The sequence below is a fragment of the Geotrypetes seraphini genome, chromosome 8, assembly GCF_902459505.1.
Source record: "Geotrypetes seraphini chromosome 8, aGeoSer1.1, whole genome shotgun sequence".
NCBI lineage: Eukaryota > Metazoa > Chordata > Amphibia > Gymnophiona > Dermophiidae > Geotrypetes > Geotrypetes seraphini.
Window position 1 is genome coordinate 85,913,372 of NC_047091.1, and position 26,293 is coordinate 85,939,664.

Genomic DNA, 26,293 nt, shown 5'->3' on the forward strand with positions numbered 1-26,293 from the left:
AGACACAGACTGTGCAAGTCCGTCCAGTAACTGGCCTAGTTCAATATTTAATATTATTTTCTGATTCTAAATCTTCTGTGTTCATCCCACGCTTCTTTGAACTCAGTCACAGTTTTACTCTCCACCACCTCTCTCGGGAGCGCATTCCAGGCATCCACTACCCTCTCCGTAAAGTAGAATTTCCTAACATTACCCCTGAATCTATCACCCCTCAACCTCAAATTATGTCTTCTGATTTTATCATTTTCCTTTCTCTGGAAAAGATTTTGTTCTACGTTAATACCCTTCAAGTATTTGAACGTCTGAATCATATCTCCCCTGTCTCTCCTTTCCTCTAGGCCGGGTATACATATTCAGGGCTTCCAGTCTCTCCTCATACGTCTTCTAGCGCAAGCCTCCTATAATTTTCGTCGCCCTCCTCTGGACCGCCTCAAGTCTTCTTACGTCTTTCGCCAGATACGGTCTCCAAATCTGAACACAATACTCCAAGTGGGGCCTCACCAATGACCTGTAAAGGGGCATCAACATCTTCTTCCTTCTACTGACTACGCCTCTCTTTAAACAGCCCAGCATCCTTCTGGCAGCAGCCACTGCCTTGTCACACTGTTTTTTCGCCTTTAGATCTTCGGACACTATAACCCCAAGGTCCCTCTCCCCGTCCGTGCATATCAGCTTCTCTCCTCCCAGCATATACAGTTCCTTCCTATTATTAATCCCCAAATACATTACTCTGCATCTCTTTGCATTGAATTTTAGTTGCCAGGCATTATGTACATGTACAATATGTACATCGCCTAGAAATTGTAATAGGCGATTCATCAAAAATTAAATAAACTTGAAACTTGAAACTTGATTAGACCATTCCTCTAACTTTTGCAGATCCTTTTTCATATTTTCCACTCCCTCTTCAGTGTCTACTCTGTTAAAAATCTTGGTATCATCTGCAAAAAGGCACACTTTTCCTTCTAACCCTTCAGCAATGTCACTCACAAACATATTAAACAGGATTGGCCCCAGCACCGAACCCTGAAGGACTCCACTAGTCACCTTTCCTTCCTTCGAGTGACTTCCATTAACCACCACCCTCTGGCGTCTGTCCGACAGCCAGTTTCTGACCCAGTTCACCACTTTGGGTCCTAACTTCAGCCCTTCAAGTTTGTTCAACAGCCTCCTATGAGGAACTGTATCAAAGGCTTTGCTGAAATCCAAGTAAATTACATCTAGCATATGTCGTCGATCCAGCTCTCTGGTCACCCAATCAAAAAATTCAATCAGGTTCGTTTGGCACGATTTACCTTTTGTAAAGCCATGTTGCCTCGGATCCTGTAACCCATTAGATTCAAGGAAGTACACTATCCTTTCTTTCAGCAACACTTCCATTATTTTTCCAACAACTGAAGTGAGGCTCACCGGCCTGTAGTTTCCTGCTTCATCCCTGTGACCACTTTTATGAATAGGGACCACATCCGCTCTCCTCCAATCCCCAGGAATCACTCCCGTCTCCAGAGATTTGTTGAACAAGTCTTTAATAGGACTCGCCAGAACCTCTCTGAGCTCCCTTAGTATCCTGGGATGGATCCCGTCTGGTCCCATCGCTTTGTCCACCTTCAGTTTTTCAAGTTGCTCATAAACACCCTCCTCCGTGAACGGTGCAGAATCTACTCCATTTTCTCGTGTAACTTTGCCAGACAATTTCACTCCTTCTCCAGGATTTTCTTCTGTGAACACAGAACAGAAGTATTTGTTTAGCACATTTGCTTTCTCCTCATCACTCTAAACATATTTGTTCCCAGCATCTTTTAGCCTAGCAATTCCATTTTTTATCTTCCTCCTTTCACTAATATATTTGAAAACATTTTTATCTCCCTATTTTAAATTTTTAGCCATTTGTTCTTCCGCCTGTGCCTTTGCCAAACGTATCTCTCTCTTGGCTTCTTTCAGTTTCACCTTGTAGTCCTTTCTGCTCTCCTCTTCTTGGTTTTTTTTATATTTCATGAACGCCAACTCTTTCGCCTTTATTTTCTCAGCCACTAGGTTGGAGAACCATATCGGCTTCCTTTTTCTCTTGTTTTTATTGATTTTCTTCACATAAAGGTCCATAGCCATTTTTATCGCTCCTTTCAGCTTAGACCACTGTCTTTCCACTTCTGTTATGTCCTCCCATTCTAACAGCTCTTTCTTCAGGTACTTTCCCATTGCATTAAAGTCCGTACGTTTGAAATCTAATACTTTAAGTATCGTGCGGCCGCTCTCCACTTTAGCCGTTATATCACACCAAACCGTTTGATGATCGCTACTTCCCAGGTGAGCACCCACTCGAACATTAGAGATACTCTCTCCATTTGTGAGGACCAGATCCAATATCGCTTTTTCCCTTGTGGGTTCCGTCACCATTTGTCTGAGCAGAGCCTCTTGAAAGGCATCCACAATCTCCCTACTTCTTTCCGATTCCGCAGACAGAACATTCCAGTCCACATCCGGCAGGTTGAAATCTCCCAATAGCAGAACCTCCTCTTTCCTTCCAAACTTTTGGATATCCACAATCAGATCCTTATCAATTTGCTGCGATTGAGTCAGAGGTCTGTAGACTACACCCACATAGATAGAAGTTCCATCTTCTCTTTTCAGAGCATTCCATATCGCTTCTTCTTCTCCCCAGGTCCCTTGCATTTCGGTCGCTTGGATATTGATCTTTACATAGAGAGCTACTTGCATCTTGTTCAAAAACTAATGAAATCAGTAGCATCATTCTTTCAGATAATTCAAATACAGTTGATTCCAAAAGATCAGATACATTTAGGACTTCTTCATTCTTTCCTTAAAGATAGGTAATAAATCTTGTTAACAGATGGTATACAGGGGAAAATTTTAACAAGATATTTTTTATACATCTCAATGGGAGATACTCTAAGGGTTTTAGGAAAGTTCAAAAGACGAATATTCAGCACATGATTAAAGTTTTCTAACTGTTCAACCTTACGGTTCAATTGAGTTTTATCCTTAATTAATCCAGAAGATAAGTGTTGGAGTTTTTCAACTTTATCATTAACTTGTTTTACTTCCTTAGTAAAATCTTCTTTAGTCACCTCTAGTTTAAGTCCCAAAGAGTCAACAGTACTTATTAAAGCTGCTATTTCTTGTGAGGAGTTGGCCACTGCTACAGTTAGGCTAGCAAGGGCATCCAAAATGTTTTATAATGTAATCACCTTGATCAACTTATAGCTGGGTTTTCCTACAGCTCCGAGGGTCCCCTGCTACTTCAAACCCACGGCCCCTGTCCCTCGATCTGGGGTTCCCCCTGCAGTATCCATTTGACAGGGCTCCTCAGTCAGTGCCGCGGTAGGAGCAGGTTGCGGTGGAGGAACAGCTACTGGGGGAGATAAAGATGTCCCCAGGGCAAAGTCCTCCACTTCTCATGTGGGGGATAATGCCACCAACACCCCAGGTAACTCCATGGTATTATGCATAGTTGCAAACTCCCGAATCGATCGCTGCATCGGGAAGGAAGTTTGAGGTGTCAAGGAATCCACCTGAACAATCCCCTTGCGCCTGGTGTGCGGCATATGATTACTGATAGGAAAAATTAGAACGAAACACTCTCGTATCGGTTCAGGAACGCGATTAAGCTGCTGCCACCATTTTGAATTTCTCCACCCAGCTCTAGTTTCTTAGATATGGTTGAATTTAATTTTACTATGTTTCCTTCATGATTAAAAGATATTAATTTAGACACTACATTAAAATATCCCGATTTTTTAATGAGCGGCAGAATGAAGAGTTGTATATGGAATATGTTCTGTATCTCAAATACTAGAGCTGATGGGAAAAAAACTGGTGCCATTTCTGGGATCAGAAGGTCAAATATACCCAGAAACTGGTCTAACATTTGAGGCACCAAAATAAGTATTGGCCAGTAATAGTTTAGCATAGCTCAGGAGCTCTTACCAGCTAGAAATTAGGGGCTTCTTTAACAAAGCTGCGGTAAATGCGTCAAAGCCCATTCAATTCCTACAAGCTTCGCTGCATTTACCACAGCAGCATCGCCACAATGACTTTGTATAAGAGGCACTAGGTGTTGGCAAGGACTCATACATTAATTTCCACATGCTAAAAGTGGAACTTACTGCAAGGAGAAGAAGAGAAAATGGGAAATGTGGCCATTTTACAGTTGTGCTGAAAGTGTTCTCAGCTTGCGGAAAAGTCCTGCAGTAATGATAACTCCAGCTACTTTTTAACACAGCTTAGTAATAGGGCCCTTAATAATTGCGTTGCCATCAACAGCCAGGAATATGCCGTCTCTCCCCCCCCCCCCCCTCCCAAATCATGTTGGATACAGTGAGAAATGCACCCTGAAGCTGGTCCTCTACTACTCCCGCATCAAAACCCAGGGTCAGAATTGTTTTCCAAACACACTCACAGCAATGTCTCTTAACTCTTCTCTGGGTTTAGAGGGTTTCTAGAGAGAGAATAGCTGGACAGAAATGTACAGTGGTACTTCGGTTTATGAGTGCACCGGTTTGCAAGTGTTTTGCAAGATGAGCACAACATTCAAAAAATCGGCGACTCAGAAACTGAGTATGATTCATTAAAAAAGCAAGTGCGGCCCAACATCTGTACCTCAGACAACGAGCGCTTTACTTGCTACATGAGCAATTTCACTAGCATGTACAGGACGTGCATGCCACGAAGAAAGACACTATAAAAGCGCAGTGCATGCGCGAAGATTGCCAGACCAGGAGAACCGCGTGGAGATTGTCCATTGAGGGAAAAGGTACGAACTAGCTTGTGATATTATCCAGCAAAACAACAACCAATCATGTGCTGTTAAGCACACAATACAGTACAGTACTGTACAATCATCTTATAGCTGGGGAAAAAAAAACAAAACATTGTGTGCTGTTAGGCAGCAGCACATAATATCCTGTAGCCAGCCAGCAAAAAAAACCCAAACAAAGATCATGTTACTGTAAAGGCAATAACACGATTGTTATGGGAATAGACTGGATTCTTGGAAACTCAAAATGTGCTAGGGAGACCGGATTCCTGGAAGCTATACAGGACTGCTTCATGGAACAGCTTGTCAGAGAACCGACGAGAGGGAATGCCACTCTGGACCTAATCCTCAATGGGCTAAGAGGACCTGCAAAAGAAGTGGAAGTAGTGGGACCGTTGGGGAAACAGCGATCATAATATGATCAAGTTAAAGATTGAAGTAGGATTATCGAAGGGGAAGAGAACCAAAGCGACAACTTTGAACTTCAAGAAAGGAGACTACGAAGCAATGAAAGTAATGGTAAGAAAGAAAGTTAGGAACAGCTCAAGGAAATCAGACTGTAGAGCAAGCCTGGTCATTATTCAAGGACACGGTGAGCGAAGCACAAAATCTGTATATCCCCAGATTTAGAAAAGGATGCAAAAAGAACCGAACTAAAGACCCGGCGTGGATAACTAAAGAAGTGAAGAAAGCGATAGGAGACAAGAAATATTTATTCCAGAAATGGAAAAAAGACAAAACCGGGGAGAACTGGAAAGAGCACAGGAAGCATCAAAAAGAATGTCACCTCATAGTCAGAAGAGGAAAAAGAGAAGCTAGCCAGGGAAGCACAAAATTTTAAACCGTTCTTCAGATATGTTAAAGGGAAGCAGCCGGCAAGGGAGGAAGTGGGACCGCTGGATGACGGAGATAGGAAAGGAGTGGTGAAGGAGGAGAAAGAAGTAGACTAAACATGTTCTTTACATCCAACGTGCCGGAACCTGAAAAAATCTTCACAGGAGACCAAACAGAAAAATTAACATCAATGGAGGTAAGCCTCGAGGACGTACATAAGGAGATAGATAGATTAAAAAGTGACAAATCTCCAGGCCCGGATGGAATCCACCCTAGGGTTTTGAAGAAACTAAAGGAGGAAATAGCAGAACTACTACAGCAGGTTTGTAACCTATCCCTGAAAACAGGCGTGATCCTGGAGGATTGGAGGATAGCTAATGTTACGCCCATCTTTAAAAAAGGATCGCGAGGTGACCCGGGGAACTACAGACTGGTAAGCAGAAATGGCGGAAGAGCTGATAAAAGACAGCATCAATGAGCATCTAGAAAGAAACAAACTGATGAAAACAAGACAGCACGGCTTCTGCAAGGGAAGATCGTGCCAAACAAACTTATTGCACTTTTTTGAAGGAATTAACAAACAAATGGACAATGGGGACCGCATAGACATCTTATACTTGGATTTCCAAAAAGCCTTTGACAAGGTACCCCATGAACACCTACTACTGAAACTGAAGAACCATGGGATGGAAGGAGACGTACATAGATAAATAAAAAATTGGTTGGTGGATAGGAAGCAAAGGGTAGGAGTGAAGGGCCACTACTCTGACTGGAGGAAGGTCACGAGTGGTGTTCCGCAGGGGTCAATACTCAGGCCACTGCTGTTTAATGTATTTATAAACGATCTAGAAACAGGGGCAAAATGCGAAGTAATAAAATTTGCAGACGACACCAAACTATTTAGTGGAGTTGGGACTAAAGAGGAATGCGAGGAATTACAAAGGGACCTGAACAAACTAGAAGAGTGGGCGATGAGATGGCAGATGAAGTTTAATGTAGAGAAATGTAAAGTCTTGCATGTAGGGAACAGAAACCCGAAGTACAGCTATTCAATGGAAGGGCTGATAATGGGTGAAAGTATCCAAGAAAAGGACTTGGGGGTAATAGTGGACAACACAATGAAGCCGTTGGCACAGTGCGCAACAGCCTCTAAGAAGGCGAATAGAATGCTAGGTATTATCAAGAAAGGCATTACAACCAGATCGAAAGAGGTGCGCCCGCATCTGGAGTACTGCGTCCAATATTGGTCGCCGTACCTTAAGAAGGATATGGCGATATTTGAGAGGGTTTAGAAAAGAGCGACGCGATTGATAAAAGGTATGGAAAACCTTTCATATGCTGAGAGATTGGAGAAACTGGGCTCTTTTCCCTGGAAAAGCGGAGACTTAGAGGGGACATGATAGAGACTTACAAGGTCATGAAGGGCATAGAGAAAGTGGAGATGGACAGATTCTTCAAACTTTCAGAAACTACAAGAACGAGAGGGCATATGGAAAAATTAAGAGGGGATAGATTCAGAACCAATACTAGGAAGTTCTTCTTCACCCAAAGGGTGGTGGATGCCTGGAATGCACTTCCAGAGGGTGTGATAGGACAGGGTACGGTATCAGGGTTCAAGAAGGGATTGGATGAATTCCTGAAGAAAAAAGGGATAGAAGAGTATAGATAGAGGACCACTGTACAGGTCCTGGACCTGATGGGCCGCCGCGTGAGCGGACTGCTGGACAAGATGGACCTCTGGTCTGACCCAGCAGAGGCACTGCTTATGTTCTTAAGGGACTTGACACGAGGGCTGCAGGGTAAGGTAACATTATTCGCTGATGACGCCAAACTATGCAACATAGTAAGTGAAGGAAGTTTGCAGAATAATATGACACAGGACCTTCTTGCTTTGGAAAACTGGTCCTCAACATGGCAGCTGGGTTTCAATGCTAAGAAATGTAAGGTCATGCACCTCGGTAGCGGAAATCCATGCAGAACTTACATCTTAAATGGAGAAACATTGACTAGGACCTCGGCAGAACGAGATTTGGGAGTAATCATCAGTGCAGACATGAAGGCTGCCAAACAGGTAGAAAAGGCCTCATCCAGGGCAAGACAAATGATGGGATGTATCAATAGAAGTTTCGTCAGCCGGAAACCAGAAGTCATAATGCTACTGTACAGGACCATGGTGAGACCTCATCTGGAGTACTGTGTGCAATTCTGGAGGCCACATTACCGTAAAGACGTGCTTAGAGTCGAGTCGGTTCAGCGGATGGCCACTAGGATGATCTCGGGGCTCAAGGGTCTCTCATACGAAGAGAGACTGAACAGATTGCAGCTCTACACTCTGGAGGAACGTAGGGAGAAGGGAGACATGATTGAGACATTTAAATACATCACAGAACGTGTCGAGGTGGAAGATGACATCCTTTTCTCAAAGAACCCTCGGCCACAAGAGGGCATCCGCTTAAACTTAGAGGGGGGAAATTTAGTTGTGACACCAGGAAGTATTTCTTCACGGAAAGAGTGGTGGATCACTGGAACAAGCTTCCGGTGCAGGTGGTCGAGACCACCAGCGTGCTTGACTTCAAGAATAAATGGGACATCTACGTGGGATCCCTACGAAGGTCGAGTTAAGGAACTAGGTCATTAGCATTCAGACTTATTGGGGTGGGTCAGTTGAGTGGGCAGACTTGATGGGCTATAGCCCTTTTCTGCCGTCATCTTTCTATGTTTCTAAAATCCTGTAGCCAGCAAAAAAAAAAACACATCGTGTGCTGTTGAGCCAGCAGCACCCAATAAAATCATCCTGTGGTAGCCATCACACCAAAACAAAATCAACTTATGGTATTAGCCAGCAAAAAAACACTCAAAACCAAAACAAACATCGTGTGCTGTTAAGCAGCAGCACAAAAATTAAATCAACTTGTGCTGTTAGCCAACAAAACAACCATCAGTGAGTGCTGTTAGCCAGCAGATTAAATAAAAACAAAACAAGCAGCTTGTTTTGCCAGCCTGTGCCCATCTAATCAGTGCATCCTGAGTGAGCGATTCCTCCGTCTTTTTCTCTTCCTCCTCACCAGTGCTTCCTGAGTGTACATCTCATAAACTGTGTGCCCATAGTAAAAGTGTAAGCTATGAGAATGACCCCTAAGAAGAAGCAGCATGAAAAGGAAGCCAATAAGGAGATGATTACAGTGGCAGTTAAGAAGGAAATCCAGGAACATGAAAAAGGTATGCGAGTGGCTGACGTTGTTATAATAAACCTACATCAACCATTTGCACAATATTAAAAAAGAAAGAAAAATTAAGGAGGCCAGATGCAGCAAAAGGAGTCACGAAAGTATCAAAGAAACAACCACGAGTTCTGGAAGATGTAGAAAAGTTGCTTCTCCTATGGATAAATGAGAAGCAACTTGCAGGTGATACTGTGACCGAGAGCATTATCTGTGAGAAGGCTAAGGCATTGCACACCGACCTTGTAAGGAAACTGCCAGGTACATCAACAGACAATGAAGAAGGCTTCAAGGCGAGCAGGGGATGGTTTGATAACTTTAAGAGGAGAAGTGGCATCCATAGTGTTGTGAGGTACGGAGAGGTTGCAAGTTTGGATGCTCGGGCAGCTGAGATGTTCGCTGCTGAGTTCCAGGAGCTCATAGCTTCTGAGTGTTACCTACCGCAGGAAGTTTTTAACTGCGATGAAACGGGGCTTTTTTGGAAAAAGATGCCTAGGAGAACCTACATTACAGCAGAAGAGAATGCAATGCCAGGTCAAAGCCCATGAAAGACCGTCTCACCCTCTTGTTCTGTGCTTATGCAAGTGGGGAACTCAAAGTCAAGCCCCTGCTTGTGTATCATTCTGAGAATCCACGAGCCTTCAAGAAATGCAAGATGCAGAAAAGCCAGTTAAATGTTCTGTGGAGGTCCAACAGCAGGGCTTGGGACACTCGTATCTTGTTCGTTGAGTGGGTCAACGAGGTCTGTGGTTCTGCAGAAATCCAAGTTCATTAAGGTCAAGTTCCTTCCTCCAAACACAACTCCACTAATCCAGCCCATGAACCAGCAGGTCATTTCAAACTTTAAAAAGCATTACACCAAAACACTCTTTCAGCAACTCTTTGAGGTAACTGATGAAACAAATCTTACCTTCCGAGAGTTTTGGAAAAATCATTTCCACATTGTTAACTGCTTCAAGATCATCGATAAAGCTTGGGAAGGGGTCACTAAGAGAACCCTCAATTCTGCTTGGAGAAAACTCTGGTCTGATTGCGTTCTTGACTATGGCTTGGAGGGGTTTGGTCAAGAACATGAGACTCCGCTTGTCAATGACAATGTGTCCTTGGGGATGACCATGGGACTGGAGATGAATGAAGATGACATCCAGGAGTTGGTGGAGGAACATGGCCAGGAGCTGACCACCAATGAACTGATGAATCTGCATTGTGCACAACAACAAGAGGTAATGGAGGAGATCTCATCTGAGGAGGAGAACAAGACGGAGTAATCTCTCACTTTAAATGAGATTAGGGAGATGTTTAAAATGTGGGAAAAAGTGCAAAATTTTGTAGAAAAGCACCATCCAAATAAGGCTGTAGCAGTGCGAGCGATAAATCTGTTTAACGACAATGCATTGTCACATTTCCGAGAAATCCTCAAAAGGAGGCAGAAGCTACTATCACTGGATAGGTTCCTTGTTAAAATCACACAGAAAGAAACAGATTCCACTGAGCCAACAGATAGCAATGATTAAGTTGTCCTACACAATATCCCTCATCCTCTCCTCTCTCACAGGCTCAAACCAATCAGGATTCTGTTCAAAAGTAAAGTGCAGGCTATTTGTGCCATCTCATCAGTGCCTCCATTGTACCTATCAGTGCATTTTGTGTGCCCATCTCATCAGTGCCTCCTGTGTGTCCATCTTAGAAGAAGAAGCAGCATGAAAAAGGTGGTGGTAAGGAGATGAATATTTTTACTTTATACAGTACAGTTTAGTACAAAGTGTTTGGGATGTGGAACAAATCATTTGAGTCTCCATTATTTCCTATGGGGAAATTTGCTTTGTTATAAGAGCGCTTTGGATTGAGAGCATGCTTCTGTAAAGAATTATGCTCTCAAACCAAGGTTCCACTATATTTCCGAGGAATTTCTGCCTTCGACTCAGATTCATCGCTAATTTTGTAACTATTCCCCACAGCCCACCTCGCATATTCCCGGCAGCAGCTTAACCATCCTCCGTTAACTGTAACCCCTACCCTAGCATCCCATACTTAATCCTAAAAAAAATATCTCTCAAAATAACAAAAATGTGCCTAAAGGTGACTTTGTTGTGCTTCTTTCAAATACCAGCATCTTTACAAAACAATATTTCAAATAATCAGTTCACAGTCATATAAACATGACGGCAGATAAAGGCCCAAATTGCCTATTCAGTGTGTCCATCGGCAGCATCCACTACCCTCTGTCGCCTTCCACTTAACCAGTTTCTGATCCAGTCCATTGTTTTCGGGGCCATAGCAAGGGTATTCAGTTTATTAAATGCCTGTGTGGAGCACTGTCAAAGGCTTTGCTAAAATCCAAATACACCACTATCAAAGTGGTTTTATGTACAAGTTCTGGTGGAATTCTGCGCAATTGTGCATAATTTTGCACAATTCTTCCAAACTGCCACATCTCTTCCTTCTCCCCACATGAGCCTGGCCTCATTCCCTCCTTAGTTTTGACCTCCCCCTCATTCATGAAACAGCAGTGGTGGGACCCAGCCCACAGAGGCACAAAATTATCAAAATGTTTACGCAGAATTCCGCCAGGAGTAACTTAGATAGTATAATTGCACAAATCTGCATAGCTTGGACTTCCCTCATACACTTCCACACACATTTGCCCCATATTCCTTGCCCTTACCTCACCCATACGTTGACATCATTAAATCCTTCTGCCAAACTGCTCTCTTCTCCCCCAGTAGCAGATGAATTAATAAATAAATAAACAAACATATTTTACAAATTTGAAAAGTAGCCTTTTCTCCTGCCATCCTGAGTGAGCAGCAGAAAGGCATTAATAAAAGGCCAACAACCAGAGTAGAAGGGTTGACCTGAAAGAGAACAACATGGAGGAGAAGGAGGAAGAAGACACAGATATGATTAACCACTGCAGCCTTTAGGAATATTGTGGTGCTAATTGTTTACTTCTTGTCTGTATTTTTCTTACTTTGGTATTTCCTTGAAATTGTTTAATGAAGGTCAGTTTGCTTTCTATTCTAAATGTCAATCTGGGATCAAATGACCTAACATTTGGAAAGGCTATTATTCTCACTGTTCAACAGAAAGTCTTTCATATATTTAAGCCCCACCTGCCATCCTTGTAATGCTGCACCTGTTTTCAAAGTCATTGCTTGCACACATTCTATTATATATATATATATATATATATATATATATATATATATATATATATATATATATATATATTCCGATTCATGTGCACTCTGGGAAACGATAAACCATCAGTGCTTTAAAAAAAAAGCTAACAGAAGTCTTTAAAAAGAGAGTGTTCAGGCCCCAGCTCTCGTTGGCAAGGTTTGAAAAGCCCGCCCTGTGAAGTGATTGGTCAGATAAGAATTCCTTCCTTGCCCAGTCCGGAAGAGAAGCTTCTACAAATCGATATTTTGATAATGTGTTGTTCGTGGGATTTGAAGTTTTTATTCCTAACCCTGTTTTCCCTGGACGGCTCAAAGCTGTCACTTACCTAATTTTACCTTCTGTTCTAAAACCCCATTGATATTCCTATCCTTTTGGCTATGCCATGTTCTTTTTGTCGCTTTTCTTTGACATCTTTCTACTAACAGGTAAGCCACTACACACCTTCCTTCGTCTCCATATAAGTTTGAGGTGTGCCAAAATACTGCAGCGGTGATCAATGCAAGCCTCGATCCCAGGAGCAAGGCTAGCTCACAGTTAACACACCCACTTCCATATAGTACAATTAAGTCTTGCCAAGTTTACAACTAGTGTTTACAAAAGAAAAATGGGTTCATTCAGCAAACTGGCTCTTTCCATGATAAGAGTGGGTGGCTCTGAAAAGAGCCTTTGGGTTTCTGGTTAACGTCCTCTCAACGGGACAGCTTTATTTGCCTTTGGCCGCTTTGTGGCTCTCGGTTTTCTTGGGCAGTAGCACAGCCTGGATGTTAGGCAGGACGCCGCCCTGCGCGATGGTGACTTTCCCCAGCAGCTTATTCAGTTCTTCATCGTTGCGGATGGCCAGCTGCAAGTGCCTGGGGATGATCCGAGTCTTCTTGTTATCGCGCGCGGCATTGCCGGCCAGCTCTAAGATCTCAGCGGTCAGATACTCCAGCACCGCTGCCAGATAGACCGGGGCGCCGGCACCCACTCGCTCAGCATAGTTGCCCTTCCTCAGCAGTCTGTGCACCCGCCCTACGGGAAACTGCAGCCCTGCTCGGGACGAGCGAGTCTTGGCTTTAGCTCGAGCCTTCCCTCCTTGTTTGCCGCGCCCAGACATCTTATTTTCAAATTGGCTTTGTGAGAATAAAAGAATCTCAATCGCTTCTGTCCCGGAACTTTTATTCTTTCCTAAAGCTTCACTACATCGTTTTTGATTGGATAAACGAGTTCAGCCCCGCCTATGAGGCTGATTTTCATCCAAGGTTTGCTCGCGGACCAATCCCGCTCTAGAAAGTAACCGGAGGATATCCCCCAACACTTAGCTAGGTCCAATAGCAAGGAAAGGCGCGCAGGAACACAAATTTGCATAAGTATACTATAAATAAAGCCTTCCGCCATTATTCAGCACATTCTGTTTGCTTACTTTTAGAAAGTAGTTAGGAACTGTACTGAGATGCCCGAGCCAGCCAAATCAGCTCCAGCAGCCAAGAAAGGCTCCAAGAAAGCCGTGAGCAAGACTCAGAAAAAAGATGGCAAGAGGCGCAAGAAACAGAGGAAGGAAAGCTACGGTATTTATATCTATAAAGTGCTGAAGCAGGTTCATCCCGACACAGGCATTTCCTCCAAGGCTATGGGCATCATGAACTCCTTCGTGAGTGACATCTTCGAGCGCATCGCCGGAGAAGCCTCCCGCCTCGCTCATTACAACAAGCGCTCCACCATCACTTCCAGGGAGATCCAGACCGCAGTGCGCCTCCTGCTGCCCGGTGAACTGGCCAAACACGCCGTGTCCGAGGGCACCAAGGCAGTCACCAAGTACACCAGCTCCAAGTAATAACTTGGCTTTAGTCTCAACGCTCCGCAAACCGAACCCAAAGGCTCTTTTCAGAGCCACCCACCTGCTGCACATAAAGAGTTGGAATTCTAGTTTATACAGCACTTCTCTTCAAAGTTCTGAGCGAGGTGTTTTCCTTTTCTCCTAGATTCTATGTTTCTTTTTCCCTCCCCTGTTTTTAAAACCTCGTTGCTGCTAGCCCCCCATACCCTAAATAAGATAGCATAAAACACCTAGGAGCGCGCCTCCTCTGGAAGGGGTAAAACGCGGATCTCAACCGCATATCCTTAAAAATGTTCATTTATTAACAATTATTTCAGGTTTCATTTCTGTATGCCCCTCATTCTAGCGCTGTAACTTGTAGTTTCTAACACTAGGGATGTGTGCTGACAGTTTTATTAAGAATAATAAATTTGAGGAAACACTTCAGCTAAGGGAGGTCTGGGCAGGTGGTTCAACCTGGTCTTCAACCCAGACCAGCAGGGCCCAAGATAGCTACCCTGCCACTTTTAGTCTCAGCAGAGGGAGGAAGAAGCACTAGGGTCCATCAGAGCCTAGGGCAGCTGTCTTACAGCAGTGGAATGAGTGGCTAAAACCCGGACCTGCAGGCATGAAATCTGAAACCTGAGCTGTGAATTAACATATTTAAGGGGGGGCGGTTGAGATCCTCGTGGTTAAGACAATTTGTTACAACAGATAGCTAAAAAAACACTAAGATTACAGCTCTGTTCTTGAAAGCGTGGATGGCTCTTAAAAGAGCCTTTGGGTTTTGTGAACTGAAAAGTCGATGACACTCTTTAACCTCCGAAGCCGTACAGAGTGCGGCCCTGGCGCTTTAAGGCATATACCACATCCATAGCGGTTACGGTCTTTCGCTTGGCGTGCTCGGTGTAGGTGACGGCATCTCGGATAACATTCTCTAGGAAAACCTTCAGCACCCCACGAGTCTCTTCATAGATGAGGCCAGAAATACGTTTTACGCCACCTCTGCGCGCCAGGCGTCGGATTGCAGGCTTCGTGATGCCCTGGATGTTATCGCGCAGAACCTTCCTGTGCCGCTTGGCGCCCCCTTTACCCAGACCTTTTCCGCCTTTGCCACGTCCAGACATCTCGTGCTAGCAAAGCTGAAAACACTAAAGTGATAAATCCACAGATGAAGTGCTCTTAATATACAAGAGAGACCGACCTGAAGGAGAACTGAGTTTTCTGCAAACGCGGGAAAAACAAGCTACAATTAATGCCTCCAAATCTGTGTCCATTCTGTCAATTATTCAAGATCGTATTCAAAAGACACAGAACTGAACTGATCTTTTGCCCTGCTCCACACACATGCTGGTGTTGTTAAAGTGCTGTGAATGATATAAACATGGAATATAAGCACCAGCGGGGACATGAAGTATCATCTACCCTGCCCAGCTCAAACCTCCACTCATTCCCATCTTAAAGCTACTTTCCTTTTTCTTGAGTTCCCTTGGTTGGTTGGTTCTATCACAGCTGCTCTAAACTGAGTTATTGTCTCAGTATTTTCAATGCATTGTCATTAGACCATGATCTGCATTAAGGATAAATGTGGAACAGAAATTAATAATACCATTCTAAATCAAATATGCCCCACCCTGAGCATTCCATAGGGGGAAAATGAGTAGTGATCTAAGGAAACTTGAAGAGAGGGCAAAATATAAGATTTTGTGTCAAAAAGGGGTAGGACTTTGTATCTGGAGGTGCGGTAACCCAAGGTAGCAGTTCATGACATGGGAGTGAAGCGCAAATGTTGCACTTCAGAGTAGATAGGATAACCATGTCCAGTGACCCTGGTTCATCCTGATTCTGCAGCCATCTTAAATGCCACAAAATTTGAACTTTGTATGACAAAGGGAACGGTCTCATCTCCAAGCACTGCCTTCTCCGCAATTCTTTTCGCCTTCTGTCACCTATGGATACAGAGGCAGGATGTTTGGGCCCGAGCAGCAGGGGAGAAGGAGAAGAAATATGCAGTAAAGGCCTTGTACCGCTCCTATCCTACTAACAGTTGTGGAGGGTGAATGATGATGTCCAGGACAGGATGAAGGTCGCTAAATCAAGGAGGAAAAAAAATGGAAAGTGATCGGGGCTTAATCCATAGTGGGGATTGTATGGGGGAAATGAGTGGGAGGATCGGAGGGCAAGCCAGATGAGTGGAGACAGATTGAACGGATTCCAGGGTGGAGGAAGGATGAGGGTAGAAACTGGCTTACTGGGAGTGGGGTTAGGGGCAGTAGAAAGATAAGAACTGAAGCATTACTATACTGGGACAGACCGAAGTTCCATCAAAGCTAGTATCCTGTTTCTAACAGTGGCAAACCTAGATCACAAGTTACTGTCAAGATCTCAATGAGTAAAACAGATTTTATGATGCGTATCCTAGAAATAAGCAGTGGATTTTCCCAAAACTATCTTAATAATGGCTTAGGAATTTTCTGTTAGGAAGTTAACCAAACCTATTTTAATCCTGCTAAGCTAACTGCATTCACCCCATTCTCTGGCAAGAAACTCAGGAGTTTTGTTTTTTTTTTAATTTATTTATAAATTTCAAATTATTTATCAAGCATACAAAACTTGTATAGAAAGAAATTGAACTTAGATCATATTCAAAAAGAGAGAAAACATGGCTACAAACCAACAAATATAAAGCAAGAGCTTGAGACTGAAGCAAAATGTAATACTTAGTTCTTCTAACGAGCTTAAGATTTTTCTTTACCCTGTCTGGTGAATGACAAGAAGAAAGTTAATTGACATGGTTCAAAGAAAACATACTTATTTGTTTGGAAATGTACAATGTACTTAGAGGGATGACGCATATCAAAAGTAGCCCCCAAAGCCAAGACTCCTGGTTTAAGTAGAAGAAATTCATGTCTATGCTTCTGCGTCTCGAGTGATAAATTTGGATATATCTGAATCTTATAACCCAGGAATTGTTTCTGTCTATTTTTAAAGAATAGTCTCAAAATCCACATCTTATCTGTTTGAAGAGCTATAGTTATTATCAAAGTCGCTGGAGTAGCAATTTCTTTATCTGACGTCTCCAAAAGAGTTGAGACATCCATAACTTCTGGATTCATTTGTCCTTGGTTTTGGGATTGATCTCTTGAAAGTAGGTAATAAACCTGAGAGAGTGGCGGTAAAAATTCCTCAGATATATCCAAAACCTCTTGAAAATATATTTTTATCATTTCTCTAGAGGTCACCATTGTGACCCTGGGAAAGTTTATTAACCTTAAATTATTACACTGTGACGTGTTTTCTAAAATTTCAATTTTTCTTCTAAGGTTTATATTATCTTTAATTAAGGTCTCTTGTATTTGTTTAGAGGAAATTAAATCTTGTTCAATCTTCTGAGTATTGGATTTAGAGTCAATCAATTCTACTTTAACTTCTTCCAATTCCTTTGTGAGCTGAATTAATTTCCTTTCTATATAATGAAAATGGGGATTTATGGCTTTCCCAAAATTAGCCACAAGATCCCACAAAGCATCAAGAGTCACCTCTGAGGGTTTGTTAAGAAAAGTTTGCACTTGACCAGTGAAAAAATTCTCACTACTTGAAGATTCCTCTTGTTTCCCTTCCATCTGAGTGATCCCTCCACCCGCTGGTGGAACTGTCTCCGGTTTCCTGGAGGGGCTCTCTCATTGAGGTGTCCTTCCTTCTAAGCTCTCCAACGATGTCTGTCTTGTCTCTGGTGGTGGAAACAACCCTTGCTCCGGGGTTTCCTCACCTCTCGGGGAACTTGTTATCCAGGGCTGCGGGGGACGTGCTCGGAGGTCGAGGCTGAGAGATGTATCCGGCCTAGGGAGAACTGCTGCTGAACCACTCATATCAAGCGTCTCCTGAGGGCTGCTCACCGGCGTTCCAGGAACATTTTGTATGAGCCTCAGGATTTCTTCAATGGTGCCAACAGGCACTCCTCCGGTTCGCCGCGAGGCAGCAGCGGCGCTCCGCCCAAATCGCTTCGGCATTGCAGGTAGGAGAGAAGAAAATTCCCCTCACTACCAGTAGAAATTCTTGATTTAATCAGACAAAACTCCCAAGGCGTCTGTTCAGCCAAACAAGCTCGCGGCCATCTTGGAACTTGGAAACTTTTCCAGTCCTCAGGAGTTTAATTAAACTTTGAAAGATGAAAAGTTTTCTCCACTTTATTTTAAATCTACTCCTTATTTCCTTCATAGTATGTCCCCTAGTCCTAATGTTTTTGGAAGGAATAAATAAGCGATTCACAGGTTTAAGCAGCAGATTTTCCTAATTCCATAACAGCTTGTTGGCTTTACTTTTAGGAACTTGTCCAAACCTTTCTTAAAATCTACTATGCTAATGATCTTACCACATTCTCTGGCAAAAAATTCCAGAGTGTAATAACACATTCAATGAAGAAATGTTTTCTCTGATTTGTTTTACTATTTACTACTTATCAACTTGGTTGCATGCAACCTAATCCTTGTATTCTAGGAAAGAAAAAACAAGTGATTTATGTCTCCCTGTTCCACTCCATTCAGAGTCTTCTAACATACGTATCTCCTCTCTGCTCTCATTCTTCTTAGCTGAAGAGCCATTGTCCCCCCCACCCCCACATCATGCTTGTCGCCCATCTTGGCAGTGGGGTAGTAAGATGGGTGCGGTCCGCCGCGTGAATCATGTTGGAAGAGGCGCTAACACCCCTTCTCCTCTTTCCAAACATCCACTCGCCACACGCCCCTTTCCTTCCCCATACTTCTAGTTGTTCACTATTGTGAACAGCAACTTCAACGTGTTCTTCATGACCAAATCAACTCTCCCGCTGATGTTACTTTCGGGTATCATGCATAGGAAGTGACAGAGGGAGAGCCGCTGGGGTCATGAGGAGCACATTGAAGTTGTTATTCGCAGCGGTGAAGAACGGAGGAAGGTAAGGGGGCACACACATGGCAGGAGGAACGGAGGCAGAGATTAGGGTGGAGGAGGGGCTCCGGGGTGGAGATGAGGGTGGAGGAGGGAATCCGGGGCAGGAGCTAGGGTGGAGATGACCCTCGCTACGCCACTGCATCTCGGTACTGAGCTATGAGATTGTAGCGGTTTATAAGAGTACTGTTATGTTATGGTACTTTTTTTATTTGCTCTGTATCTTTTTCTGAGATGCGGTGACCGTTCTACAGCCATTTCATGACCTGACACATCCTTTAACTGCAAATACAAGACCATTCACTGCTCCATGAGGCGGTGAATGGCCTTGTCCCCGTACTCGCGGTGATCTTTTTTTTGTCACCATTTCGGAGGGTTACCCGCAGCTAGTCTCGGTAACAACCACCGTGTCATTCTCTAGTACAAGCAAAGTAGCTTACATATTATTTACAGGTTCTGAAAGAATTAAAGGAGGAGATAGCGGAACTACTGCAGCAAATTTGCAATCTATCCCTGAAAACAGGCGTGATCCCGGAGGACTGGAAGATAGCCAATGTTACGCCCATCTTTAAAAAGGGATCAAAAGGTGACCCAGGAAATTACAGACCAGTGAGTCTGACCTCGGTACCGGGGAAAATGGCAGAAACACTGATAAAAGAAAAAATTGATGAACATTTTGAAAGAAACAAACTTCTGATAACCAGCCAACACGGTTTCTGCAAGGGAAGATCTTGCCTAACTAACTTATTGCACTTCTTCGAAGGAATTAACAAACGGATGGACAATGGAGACCCCATAGACATCATATATCTTGATTTCCAAAAAGCCTTTGACAAGGTGCCCCATGAACGCCTACTCCGGAAACTGAAGAACCATGGGGTGGAAGGAGATGTACATAGATGGATCAGAAGCTGGTTGGCGGGTAGGAGACAGAGGGTGGGAGTGAAGGGCCACTACTCGGACTGGAGGAAGGTCACGAGTGGGGTCCCGCAGGGCTCAGTACTAGGGCCGCTGCTATTTTTTTTTTTTTTTTATTTATAGAATTTTACAATATTTCCAAGCATATACATCTTGTACAGTAAAGTGAGATCAAACAACATATTAAACAAGAATTTCCAAAATTAATATTTACTACAAAGATATACTAATCTAGCTGATCTCTCACTAGTCCTCAATATTATTGGATCCGCGTTTAAGAGTAGAACATATATAATTCAAATTAATTAAATAAGAAAAATCCTTATCTGACTAAAGTGCAGGGAGCTAACTTTCCATGGACGTTGTTATTCCTTTTTCAAGACGTTTCATTGAGAGAAAACTAATCAGTTGAGTTGGCTCTGTAAATATATACTTCAATGATAAGTATCTAACTACACATTTACATGGATATCTCAAAAAGAAAATACCCCCTATTTGAGTCACTCCAGGTTTTAGAATTAAAAATTATTTCCTTCTTTTTTGAGTCTCTCTAGAGACATCAGGGAAAATCTGAATATACTGCCCCAGGAAGTCTTTGGATCTATTTTTAAAGAAAAGTTTTAATATCCAATCCTTGTCTGGAGCCAAAGCAACAGACAACAAGAGAGTAGCTGGAACAACCATTTCTCTATCTGATTGTTCCAGTTTTGCCGAAATGTCCAATGACCTCTCCCGGGGTTCCTCAATTTTTCTTCCTTCTTCTTTAAATTGGGGCTTAGCAGGTAGGTAATACACTCTTGTAAGAGGAGGAAAAGAATTTTCAGGAATTTCCAAAATTTCCATAAAATATCTTTTCACCATTTCTCTAGGAGAAGTTGACAGGATCTTTGGAAAATTTATAAATCTCAAATTATTTATTCGACCATTATTCTCCTGCACTTCTAACTTCTTCCTAAGTAATATATTATCTTTAACCAGCATATCTTGATTTTGTTTCAATAGCATTAACTCCTTATTTGTATTTTGTGTCTCTGTTTTAAATTGTGCCATATCCTGCTTTAACACTTTTATTTCTTCCTTTTGTTCTTTTAATTCTTTATCCAAACTTTTTATTTGAGGATTTAAGGAATTCCCCAAATTCACTACCAAGTCCCATAATGCTTCAAGTGTGACTGTAGGAGGTTTTGTAGGTGAAAAAAGTTGTAGTGGTGTAGTATCTAAATGTTCTGAAATTAGCTTTACCTCAGTGCCGTCTTGTATTCCTCCATCCTCTGTTGACCCGGTCGCAAGTCCTTGCAGAGAGATCCTTCCACTCTGCGTTGTCATATTCGGCGAGCCCTCCATACTAGCCTCTGTGGACAATGAAAAAACCACCTCCTCAGGTGGATTCTTGTCCCGTGGGGAGCTGGCAGCTTGCGGCGTCGGTTGAAGGGGTGGCGTCCTAACGTCGGGGCTAAGAGTGATATCATGCTCAGGGGAACCCACCGCACTACTCTCCGGCGGTGTCCCCAATGAGCTAGCCCCGGACCCTTCTTGTTCCCGTTGTAGGCGTCGGAGAAAATCATCAATAGTAACTACTGGAGTTAAGGGTCGCCGGGAGGCTCCTCCGGTGTTCCTTCCTCGTCTTTTCGGCATTTTTTTTTAAATAGAAAAACTTTAGCGGCGTCCTCACTACAGCAGACATGGAATGAACATCTTAGATCCAATAATAGGGAGCAGAATCCGCACCGGGTCTATGTACCCCAAATAAAAGTTGCCCACTACCGGCTTCCGGACTCCACGAGGCTCCTAAGGGGCTCCCAAGGGGCCTTGCGTGCCCCTTAGGGCACGCCCCTTCGGCCACGCCCTGCGGCCGCAACCGCAACAGCGGCTGCCTTTTAAGATGTTGGAGACGGACCCAGTGACGTCAGGGGTCCGTCCCTGTAGATGCCTGACTGCGCCGCCAGTCGGGAAGGGAAGCCGCTGCTGCCGGAATCCGGGACCAGCAAACAGGTCACCCACAGCTCTCCTCCAGTCCGGTAACTGCTCCCAGTGTTACCGCAACAGCGGCTGCCTTTTAAGATGTTGGAGACGGACCCAGTGACGTCAGGGGTCCGTCCCTGTAGATGCCTGACTGCGCCATCAGTCGGGAAGGGAAGCCGCCGCTGCCGGAATCCGGGACCAGCAAACAGGTCACCCACAGCTCTCCTCCAGTCCGGCAACCGCTCCCAGGGGCCGCTGCTATTTAATGTATTCATAAATGATCTGGAAACAGGGACGAAGTGTGAGATAATAAAATTTGCAGATGACACTAAACTATTTAGTAGAGCTCGGACTAAAGAAGACTGTGAAAAACTGCAAAGGGACTTGAACAAACTAGGGGAATGGGCAACGAGATGGCAGATGAAGTTCAATGTTGAGAAATGTAAAGTATTACATGTGGGAAACAGAAACCCGAGGTACAACTATACGATGGGAGGGATGTTTTTAAATGAGAGTACCCAAGAAAGAGACCTGGGGGTGATGGTGGACTTGACAATGAAGCCGTCGGCACAGTGTGCAGCGGCTGCTAAGAAGGCAAATAGAATGCTAGGCATCATCAAAAAGGGTATTACAACCAGAACGAAAGAAGTTATCTTGCCATTGTATCGAGCAATGGTGCGTCCGCATCTGGAGTACTGCATCCAATATTGGTCGCCGTACCTTAAGAAGGATATGGCGATACTCGAGAGGGTTCAGAGGAGAGCGACACGTCTGATAAAAGGGATGGAAAACCTTTCATACGCTGAGAGATTGGAAAAACTGGGACTTTTTTCCCTGGAGAAGAGAAGACTTAGAGGAGATATGATAGAGACTTACAAGATCATGAAGGGCATAGAGAGAGTAGAGAGGGACAGATTCTTCACACTTTCAAAAAATAAAAGAACAAGAGGGCATTCAGAAAAGTTGAAAGGGGACAGATTCAGAACGAATGCTAGGAAGTTCTTCTTTACCCAGCGTGTGGTGGACACCTGGAATGCGCTTCCAGAGGGCGTGATAGGGCAGAGTACGGTACTGGGGTTCAAGAGGGAATTGGACAACTTTCTGCTGGAAAAGGGAATAGAGGGGTATAGATAGAGGATTACTGCACAGGTCCTGGACCTGTTGGGCCGCCGCGTGAGCGGACTGCTGGGCACGATGGACCTCAGGTCTGACCCAGTAGAGGCATTTCTTATGTTCTTATGTTCTTATGGAAAATAGGTGGAATGGTAATTCTGACAAACACAGAAGGGAAATGCTGGATCAAGGAGAGATGGGGCTCAGGCTGGATGGAATGAGGAGAAATGTCTTGTTGGCCCGGAACTTCCTCTCCTACGTCAGAATTGACGTCAGGGAGCGGAATGCTGGTCAGCGCGACGCTTCTGCGGGGAAAGCTTGGGACGGCGGTGGCTTGGGGGCTATTCCCCGATGGCGGTGGCAGCAAACCGAGTGGCTTGGGGGAGGGCACGGAGAAAGAAAGAAAGGGGGCAGACAGGGAGACAGAAAGAAAAAGTTGGGGGAGAGAATGAGGTCTGGAGGAGAGGAAACATACAGAAGGCTGAAAGAAAGGAAGAAAGATTGGATGCACAGTCAGAAGAAGAAAGTGCAACCAGAGACTCATGAAATCACCAAACAGCAAAGGTAGGAAAAATGATTTTATTTTCAATTTAGTGATCAAAATGTGTCTGTTTTGAGAATTTATATCTGCTGTCTATATTTTGCACTATGGCTCCATTTTACTAAACCGCAATATTGTTTTTTAGCGCAGGGAGCCTATGAGCATTGAGAGCAGCGCGAGGCATTCAGCGTAACTCCCTGTGCTAAAACCTACTATTGTGGTTTAGTAAAAAGGGAGGGGGTGTATTTGTCTATTTTTGTATTTTGTAACCGAGGTGACATTGCATAGAGTCATCTGCCGTGACCTCTTTGAAAAAACCCGGAATATGAATAATTAACATTTTCTCTGCCTTTCATTGTGCTTTGTGTTTTTTTTTTAAATTTTATTGTTGGTAGATCATTTTGACTTAGTCATTATAAAAGTAGCTCGCAAGCCCATAAAGTGTGGGCACCCCTGTCCTAGAGTATCTGTAGCAGGCAAACAATGAGCCGGCAGCCAATCAGTGGGCGGCATCTGATATAAATAGAGGGAGTAGAGGGCGAAGCAGTTTCATTTCAGGGCTTTAGGTACAGCTTAATTTTTTGTTTTTATTTTGCTTTTCTGGGGCTTTCGTTCGAGCATGGCTGAAACCGCTCCAGCAGCAGCAGCAGCTGCACCGCCTCCTGCTCCAGGCGCGGCCAAGAAGAAGGCGAAGAAGCCGGCGGGAGCGGCGAAAGCGCGCAAGGCATCGGGCCCCAGCGTCTCCGAGCTGATCGTGCAGGCGGTCTCGGCTTCAAAGGAGCGCAACGGCGTGTCCTTGGCTGGCCTGAAGAAGGCTCTGGCGGCAGCCGGCTACGATGTAGAGAGGAACAACAGTCGCGTGAAGCTAGCCGTCAAGAGTCTGGTGAGTAAAGGCAGCCTGCTGCAGACTAAGGGCAGCGGAGCTTCGGGCTCTTTCAAGCTGAACAAGAAGCAGCCGGAGGCGAAGAAGAAGAGCCCTCCGAAAAGCAAGAAAGCGGCAGTGAAGAAAGCGAAAAAGGCGGCAGGGGCCGGAGTGAAAAAGAGTCCGAAGAGGGCCAAGAAGCCGTCGGCAACCGCCACCAAGAAAGCAGCCAAGAGCCCCAAAAAGGCCAAAGCGGTTAAAGCCAAGAAAGCGGCGAAGAGCCCGGCTAAAGCCAAAGCGGTGAAAGCGAAGGTGAAGAAAAGCCCGGCCAAGGCTGCCAAGCCCAAGGCAGCAAAAGCCGCAAAGAAAAAGTGAAGCTCTGCTCGACAACCGGCGACGCTTATTAAACCCAAAGGCTCTTTTCAGAGCCACCTCACACATCAATGAAAGAGCGCCATAATCTTTTATGTTCCTAAATAATTTCCAACAACGTGTTTTGTTATCCTCCACACACACACCCACCCCTTATTATTCAGCCCGTCTCGTTTGCAAGGAGACCGGGCTATACAAGATTAACCCAATGGCCACTAGACGTTGGGGCAAGGCATCCCTTTGCTCCAGGCCAGTAGCCATGCGTGAGAACAACTGAAATCATAAGAGCAGTATTTTATTATGTTTTATTAGCTGTTTAGAGTAAACCTTTTGCAGTAGGTGTCTAGCACTGAATGCTGTCTACACTAGAAATGTAGCTTTTTATACACAAAAAACAAGACTCATTTAAGCCCCTTTCAGGTGGGAAGTTGGTGGCTCTTAAAAGAGCCTTTGGGTTAAATGCCTGTTGACCAAGGACGCTTTCTAAGCCCTCTCCCCACGAATGCGGCGGGCCAATTGGATATCTTTGGGCATGATGGTGACTCTCTTGGCGTGGATAGCGCAGAGATTGGTGTCCTCGAAGAGCCCCACCAGATAAGCCTCGCTAGCCTCCTGCAGGGCCATGACAGCCGAGCTCTGGAAGCGCAAGTCGGTCTTGAAATCTTGCGCGATCTCTCGCACCAGGCGTTGGAAGGGCAGCTTGCGAATAAGCAGCTCGGTGGACTTCTGATAGCGGCGGATTTCTCTAAGCGCTACAGTGCCCGGTCGGTAGCGATGAGGTTTCTTCACACCCCCTGTGGCTGGGGCGCTTTTGCGGGCAGCCTTGGTCGCTAGCTGCTTGCGAGGAGCTTTGCCTCCGGTGGACTTACGGGCGGTTTGCTTCGTACGTGCCATACCGAACACACGACTCCTTCCTTCTTATGCTATAGAAAAAACAACAACGATGGAAATCAGCTCGCTTGCTCGCCTCTTTTATAGGCTGTGCCTTGTCTGCCGCTAAATATGAAAAGCCCGCCCTTTGCCGGGATTGGTCCTTTTTTCTCTATGAGAACAATGGTCGTTGGTGATTGATGGGTTTTTTCTTTCCCAGGCCTGCATTTTCTTTCGTTTCGCATTCTTTATCTGCTCTTGATACTGAACAAGAAAATATCGGGGAGTGGGCTGGGGAAGAGATGAAATTATAAAAACAAGCAATTATTGTTATTATTTATTTTGTTACGGCGTTACTGATTTTCTTTCTTATCTTCCGAATTCAGAGAAAGAACAGTAAAGCTGTGGCTCAAGCTGCCATGGACTTTCCCAATTTAGATTCGTATTTCTTGCTTTAATTACCGAGCTATCTGAATGAGTGGCTGTGGGGAATAAAAGACAAAGAAAAGGGAGCATCCTAAGCCTCAAATTCCCACCAACTGGAAAAATGAAATTACTACTTAGAAATTGCCTGTTATAAAAAGAGCTGGAGAAGAACTCCATGGTTAAGCTCAGAGCCCCTCCTCTTCCAATCTGATAGGTAAGGTTAACCCTTTTAAAATCGTGTTCATTATTGACTAGCCGGAACCAGAGGTTTGAAATTCCCGCCCTGAGCAGTGATTGGACATTTCTTTTCTCAGTTACCGGCTGCAAACTGAGAATTTTTCGGTCTTTGCTCTTAAAATCGACACTACTGCTTTAAATACAGTACAGCTTATCACTTGGGTGTTGGCACCCATTTATGGCCAGAAATATCAAAGGTGTGGAGCACAAAAGTTAACTATCTGAAGAAGAAAAAAAGTAATAATAAACCAATTTAAAA

At 44.2% G+C, this 26,293-nt stretch overlaps 5 protein-coding genes across 5 annotated transcripts in view; 2 read left to right on the forward strand and 3 right to left on the reverse strand.

Annotated features, from left to right (window-relative positions):
* Positions 1-12,658: 12,658 nt before the first annotated feature.
* LOC117364941 (histone H2A type 1) lies at positions 12,659-13,146 on the reverse strand. The gene has a single exon (XM_033954688.1). The coding sequence runs from the start codon at positions 13,106-13,108 to the stop codon at positions 12,716-12,718; it is 393 nt and encodes a 130-aa protein (XP_033810579.1). The 5' UTR covers positions 13,109-13,146; the 3' UTR covers positions 12,659-12,715.
* A 259-nt stretch (positions 13,147-13,405) lies between these two features.
* LOC117364952 (histone H2B-like) lies at positions 13,406-13,886 on the forward strand. The gene has a single exon (XM_033954699.1). It carries the CDS (start codon positions 13,445-13,447, stop codon positions 13,823-13,825), a length of 381 nt encoding a protein of 126 aa, XP_033810590.1. The 5' UTR covers positions 13,406-13,444; the 3' UTR covers positions 13,826-13,886.
* A 688-nt stretch (positions 13,887-14,574) lies between these two features.
* LOC117364954 (histone H4) lies at positions 14,575-14,955 on the reverse strand. Its single transcript, XM_033954701.1, has one exon. The coding sequence runs from the start codon at positions 14,932-14,934 to the stop codon at positions 14,623-14,625; it is 312 nt and encodes a 103-aa protein (XP_033810592.1). The 5' UTR covers positions 14,935-14,955; the 3' UTR covers positions 14,575-14,622.
* An 8,879-nt stretch (positions 14,956-23,834) lies between these two features.
* Positions 23,835-24,571, forward strand: LOC117364923 (histone H1.01-like). Its single transcript, XM_033954668.1, has one exon. It carries the CDS (start codon positions 23,887-23,889, stop codon positions 24,502-24,504), a length of 618 nt encoding a protein of 205 aa, XP_033810559.1. The 5' UTR covers positions 23,835-23,886; the 3' UTR covers positions 24,505-24,571.
* A 385-nt stretch (positions 24,572-24,956) lies between these two features.
* LOC117365474 overlaps positions 24,957-26,293 on the reverse strand; it is a 58,302-nt gene continuing 56,965 nt past the window's right edge. Inside the window, exon 4 of the mRNA XM_033955950.1 lies at positions 24,957-25,418. Within this exon, the coding sequence (XP_033811841.1) occupies positions 24,985-25,418 (434 nt within the window). The 3' untranslated portion in view covers positions 24,957-24,984. The remainder of the gene's footprint in view (positions 25,419-26,293) is intronic.